Genomic DNA, 6,034 nt, shown 5'->3' on the forward strand with positions numbered 1-6,034 from the left:
GGAAGACAGGAGTGCCTGGCGTGCTCTGGTCCATGGGGTCACGAAGAGTCGGACATGACTAAATGACTAAACAGCAACAACCTTCCTTAGGGCCACATGCCTGTGATGGGCAGGGCCAGAAGCAAAACTGGGTGGAACAACAAATGTAAATTTTACCTTTCGTATAGTAGTCTGGTTTTAAAACAAGCATTCACAAGCCCTTCTCTGCTATCCAGAATAAGGCATTATTCGAATTCCAGGACATGCTACAGCCAGATGAAAACACTCAGGCTTTGAAGCAGGACTAGTGAGGAAAGAGGATGTGATCTGGAGCCAGTTTTGAGGAGCAAACAGAGGACTACATTTGGCCCCTCAGGCCTGAGACCCACTCCCCACCCTGAATCTACACCCTCATAAAACAGCATCCTTTACTTCCTCCCCTCCATCTCCCACTGCCCAAACACATATTGTCTCATCATGTATGTCATATGGCTTCTATGGTCTGTATGGTAGTTAGCATACAACTTGATCTAAATAAACATTAATCAGCACCTTTTGCTACTTACTAAAAATTTGTTTACTTTTCTAATCCACACTAATAATTTCTGTTTTACTTTCTTTTTTGTGTGGTACCCGCACGAATATGCCGTTGAAGGAACAGAGACACAAGACACAGGTAAGAAAACTGGGGAGGAGCAATAGGGTCTTTGATAGGAATTTGGTTTCCAGATTCTGAATTAACACATAACTCTTTGTATATGGTTAGCTTTGTACAGAATATTTATAGAAACGTTACAAGTTTAGTATACGGGCATTCCCCTTCATAATGGTTCCAGTTTAGGGGCTTATCTGGCCAAAAGATAGGATATAAATAAATGCATGAAAAATACAGCTTTTAATGGGGCACCCCTGATACACAAGACTTTACCAGGACACTTTCTCCATGTGATTGATCTACACTATAATAATGCCTTAATCTTACAGCAGAAGTGGAGAAGCCTTTCAGGCTGACGGCCACATTTTCTTGGGGGTAGACTTGTGGAAGCCGCATGCCAGTAGTGGTCAGAGCTGGAGGCAAGAAGTAGGCAGGGCAATGGAATATGATTATCACACAAAAGCCAGTTTTCTATACACACCCACAAGCAAGAGGCATTACTCCAATTCAAGAACACATTCCAGTCAGGCATTAGCACTCAATAAGGCTTTGGGCTTGGCCCATGAGAGATGTGGCCTGGGGTAAGGCCAGAGCATGTGGGGTCCTGAGGAAGGACACTGCCTGTTAATAATAGCTAAATGTGCATTATGTGTTATTTACATGGACAATAGCTGGACAAATGATCCTTGTGTTGAATTTTTGACATGGTCCTGGGGTCTTCCTTTCTTAAGTGATCCAGACATCAGGAGTACTTGAGGAAATTTTATCAAAGAAAGGGGGAGGTGCTTATATTCCTGTATACATTTTATGCAGCACGTGGTAGGAAATAGAGGAACGTGCATGTGTAGGCTACTAGCAGAAGCACCGCCTTGGACCAAAGATTGGGTGGGACCAGTGGTGCAGCGCAGGTTTTGGGAGGCAGCCTGGCCCAGCTCTGTGCAGCATCAAAGGCAGGCTTTTCCTGAGCGTGAGAAAGGAAGCTCTTCTCAAGGAAGCTCAACATTCCAGAGTTTGGAAACTGGCCAGACACTTTTCATTTCAGAAGGCAATTGGACAGGAATGGCATTTTCAATTGTTGTACTAGTTTGGCTGCAGATAAATTTCAACACATATGTATCTACCTGCCTGTGTGTAGGGGCTGCATGCCATTATGGCACCTGTGCAACTGGGTGCCTCAGTTGCATGGATTCCCTCCCCCATACCAGCAGCTGCTTGCAAATTGAAATTTTTCAACATGTGGTTGTTGCAGGAAGAAGTTGCAAAAGTGGAGGTAACGCTAAAAACATGGCCCTACTCTGCTGCCATCACAGATATAAACTACATATGAAAAAATGTGAAAAGGTCTCTATATAGTTCACCATGTGAAGATATGTTCTCAAAGCTTCTCAGCCTTGAAAGATTGTGGTATGGAAAGAAAATCTGTTTCACCGCAGTCCTATGACTACTCAGAAGTAAGCTCCACTGAGTTCAATGAAACTTGCTCCCAAGTGTGTTTAGGACAGCAGTCACACTTGCTTGGGGGTAAGCTCCAGCAAGTGTGACTTACTTCTGCCAACCTAGCAGTTCAAAAGCATACAAGCGTGAGTACATAAATAGGTACCACTGTGGCGGGAAGGTAAACAGCATTTCCATGCACTCTGACACACGTCACAGTGTCCCATTATGCCAGAAGTGATTTAGTCATTCTGGCCACATGACCAAAAAAAAAGCTGTCTGTGGACAAACACTAGGTCCCTCAGCCTGAAGCAAGATGAGCTCCACACCCAATATTCTAGTTGTCCTTTACCTTTTACATGTACCTACTTCTGGGTAGACATGCATAGGATTGTAGGAATGTGCCCACAGGATCATGGCTACCCCTCTAATTTGTTGGTAAGATTACAGCTTTGTTTTTGAAAAAGATAATAATCTAAAGGGTTACTATTGCCTTATTTTTGTTTGTGGTTTAAGTGCGTATTTTTAATTGAACCTCATTCTAGGGGCTTAAGTAAATGATGAGGCAAGGTAGAAATTTAATAGATAAGTAAATATTCTTTTGTATCAAATTATCTTTGTTGCCATTTGCAACCAAGGCTTAACATTAAAATGTCCTGCATGCATACAATTTGCTATAATAATATTTTCCATTTGCTTTTTTGTTTTTCAAAAGTGCATTAAGCCTTAAATTGAAAGAGGGAGGGTACATTTTTCCCCATATGCTATTTGTTAACAAAACGTTTAATTCTCTTCTGCAACAGAATTTCCAAAGTGTGGTCATTATTTTTAAAAATTGCTTCTGTCCAATTCACAGTTAAGTTGCTTGTCAAATTGCTGCCCCCAAAAGTGATGCTGTGTATTGATTATAAGCAATAATTACTTATTTGCCAAACTGCATTGCGTGTTCAGACCCAGAATCCTCCCCCCTAAATCAATTCACACTTGACTCAAATTTTGGTTTTGACAGAATTTAGGCCACAATTTTATTGATTACAGAAAGTGACTAGCTCCCTGCCATGCAGGTAGTGCTGACCCAGGGTTCCAGCATAGGTCATCCAAGGGTGAACACCTGGATAAGTGGAAAGCCGGGAACAGGCTAACTCCGCCACCCAAATGTCCCCCTGGACCCAGGCATGGGCACAACCTCCTCTCGGGTTGACCAAACCATCGGGTCCCTGGATTCTTTTAATGGAATACCCTTCACATAGGGATGGTGAGAGCATTCTCCCATCCCTATCACCTGAACCAGAGCCTATCCACAACCTTACAAGTTGTGACGATTTGCTACGCAGCAGGCGAAACCCAAATGGCAACAGCCAATCAGCCAAGTGGGGAAAATTCCTGCCGTGCCCCTGTCCCAATGACAGATGACACACGGCAGCATTGCAAGGTCAAGCGCAAAGCCCTAAAAGTAGGGAGAGTGGGCGGGTGTTCCGAATGCATGCACCGAAAGAGGAAGCTCTGGGTCACGTGCAAAGAGTAAGCTCTGGGTCACGTGCATGGGTATAAATAGGTCCCTCGAACCATTTGGACTGTGTCCCATTGGCCAGATTACACCCAGCTACGAGGGACCTACCAATCGGATGTTGTGGCTGACCAATCGTACCCACTCACAACACAGGGTGTCGGTTTCCAGGTCTCACTGCAATACATGCCCTCTTTAAGGAAGGACCCGATTTGTCACAGCTGGCTTAAATAAAGAGATGCATGGTGAACTGGAGATAACCTCTCTGAGGTAATTATTAGGGAAAGCTATTAAAAAATGCTATATGCATAATGTTACTGTAGCTTCTGAATTCATACCTAAATTAGAAGGATATATATGTATTTTGGAGTCTGGTAAATTCTGCCCTCACTCCTACCCCGTCCAGGTAAGCTGCAGCAACACCTGTCTCAGGTGTGGCAGCTCTTTGACTAGGGATAGAAGAAGGCATCAGTCCCTGTTCTTTGACTAGGGATAGAAGAAGGCATCAGTCTCTGTTCCACCCCAAGTACATCACATGCAGTGCTATTTCTGTTCTACTGCAGTTCGGCTTTGGGCAAAAACTACATTATTCGTCTTAGCTGTCCATTGTGTCAGAAATGTATGTAATTAATTATATTATTATGCTTTATTATGTTATTTTTGTTCTGGATATGGGATGAATAAGCAAACATCGGTAATTCCCACTGAAAGTCTATGACATTCCTATATTTGACACTGCCCCACCACACAGGCTGCTATTGGGAGGAGTGTACAATTTTTGGACAACCAATGCAGCCACACCTGGCTGTCTTAATTGGCTTTCTGATAGGATTAATCTGATGGAATCAAGCTAGTAATTTCTAAGGTCATTAGTGATGCTGGGAGCAGGGGCTACAAGCGCATGGAATCTAAATGAGTGTATTTCAATGAATTAGTTTTAGAAGTTTCTTCCCTCCCCCCACAAAAAAATTAATGTCATGTACAGGGCAAACAATTCTCCATTAAAAAGACCTAATCATACTGCTTGGCTACCACCCTAATGAGAGGAGCTAATTCCTCTACCAACAAGAGCTACCTATTTTTGCATGATTTAGAGTGGAATCCTGTGACTTCTCTTGATCCCTCATTTTATTTCTGCCCCTTTTCCTTCAGAATCACTCTCTTATTGCTTTGCTCAGTTTTGTCTTCTTGGTCAAATAATGTGACCGATGTCTGCCCTGAACCAAACTAACTTGTAGTCAGCAACTATGAGGAAACTGTGTTGTCGATGGATGATAATAGATACATTACAGCAACCATCTCTAATTAGCAAATTCTTAATTCCACATGCTTCTTCTAATAATTCTTCATTATGGAAGTTCAATATTCTACCTGACCGTCTATTAGAACTCCCTTGACAACAGTATAAACTTACATATTGGCAAAAATGAGGTGATATCATTGAAGAGGTTAAGCATCAATGTAAGCTCGTAAAAGTTATCACTCTTAACTTTCCTTTTTGGCTCTAGAATTAATCAGTAATATAGACAGGTATTACATAGATTTGACACAGGTATTGAACTAGAGTTGCCCACTTGGCAGAGAGACATAAAAACTGACATACAACAGCAAATTGCCAAAGGTTTCACACTGTGGCAATTGCCACACCAGGCTTCATTTTATTAAAAGCAATTTAATTGCATTCATTGCTCTCTGGAATGAAAGCTGAAAAGCATAACAATAGAACTGTTGTGATATAGAATTGGGGGTGTAAGAGAATTCCATCAGAAATGGAAATGGGAGTGGAAGATGCCATAGTTTACATATTCAAGGTCAGAAATGGAATTCTGATCTCAGTTCCACAATACATTTCCAGAATTCTCATGTTTGAGATCAGAAATGGAAATAATATGAACATACACCATCATTCAGTGTTGTGGTTTTTAGTCTGACAATGTTAAATAAATAATGGAGCCATTTAATTTTCTGCATTTGCAATTTTTCCCTTTCATTGAAATGCAACAAGGTTCATTTTAGCCATAGAGGATAGCAAGAATAACACAGGTTTTAGCAAAGCTGAATTGCAGCAGAACAGAAGCAGGTTGGGATGGAAGTCACTGTCTCCTAATACCCTTATACTGAATGTTGGTGATTACAAGCCTAAAATTAAAGACTAGATCAGGTATGGGGGACCTCAAGCCCGAGGGTCCAAGGTTGCTCTTATGGCCTGTCTCTGTATCATCCCTTTGCTCAAGGCAGAAACTTTTACTGACCCAGCTCCATGCCTTCATGCTTTTGAGTTACTGAACTATGATTATGCCTCTTGCTTGCCTCAATAGAGGAAGAAACATGAGGGGGTGGATGACCTCTGACTTTTGTGTTGCTGGAATATAGTCTATTGTGTAAAGGTGGTGAGAATGGAGCTAACAATAGAGATGGCAATATTAACTAGATTAATGTTTAACCAGAGGTGTATACTC

The 6,034-nt window shown here is 41.9% G+C and overlaps 1 protein-coding gene across 14 annotated transcripts in view; it reads left to right on the forward strand.

Annotated features, from left to right (window-relative positions):
• Positions 1 to 6,034, forward strand: part of TENM1 (teneurin transmembrane protein 1) — a 391,653-nt gene that overhangs the window by 304,698 nt on the left and 80,921 nt on the right. For all 14 annotated transcript variants that reach the window (XM_081897279.1, XM_081897280.1, XM_081897290.1 and 11 more), the window contains one exon: positions 635 to 655. In XM_081897279.1, the coding sequence (XP_081753405.1) occupies positions 635 to 655 (21 nt within the window). The remainder of the gene's footprint in view (positions 1 to 634; positions 656 to 6,034) is intronic.

Source organism: Podarcis melisellensis (genome assembly GCF_964234715.1).
Source record: "Podarcis melisellensis genome assembly, chromosome: Z".
Taxonomy (NCBI): Eukaryota; Metazoa; Chordata; class Lepidosauria; order Squamata; family Lacertidae; genus Podarcis; species Podarcis melisellensis.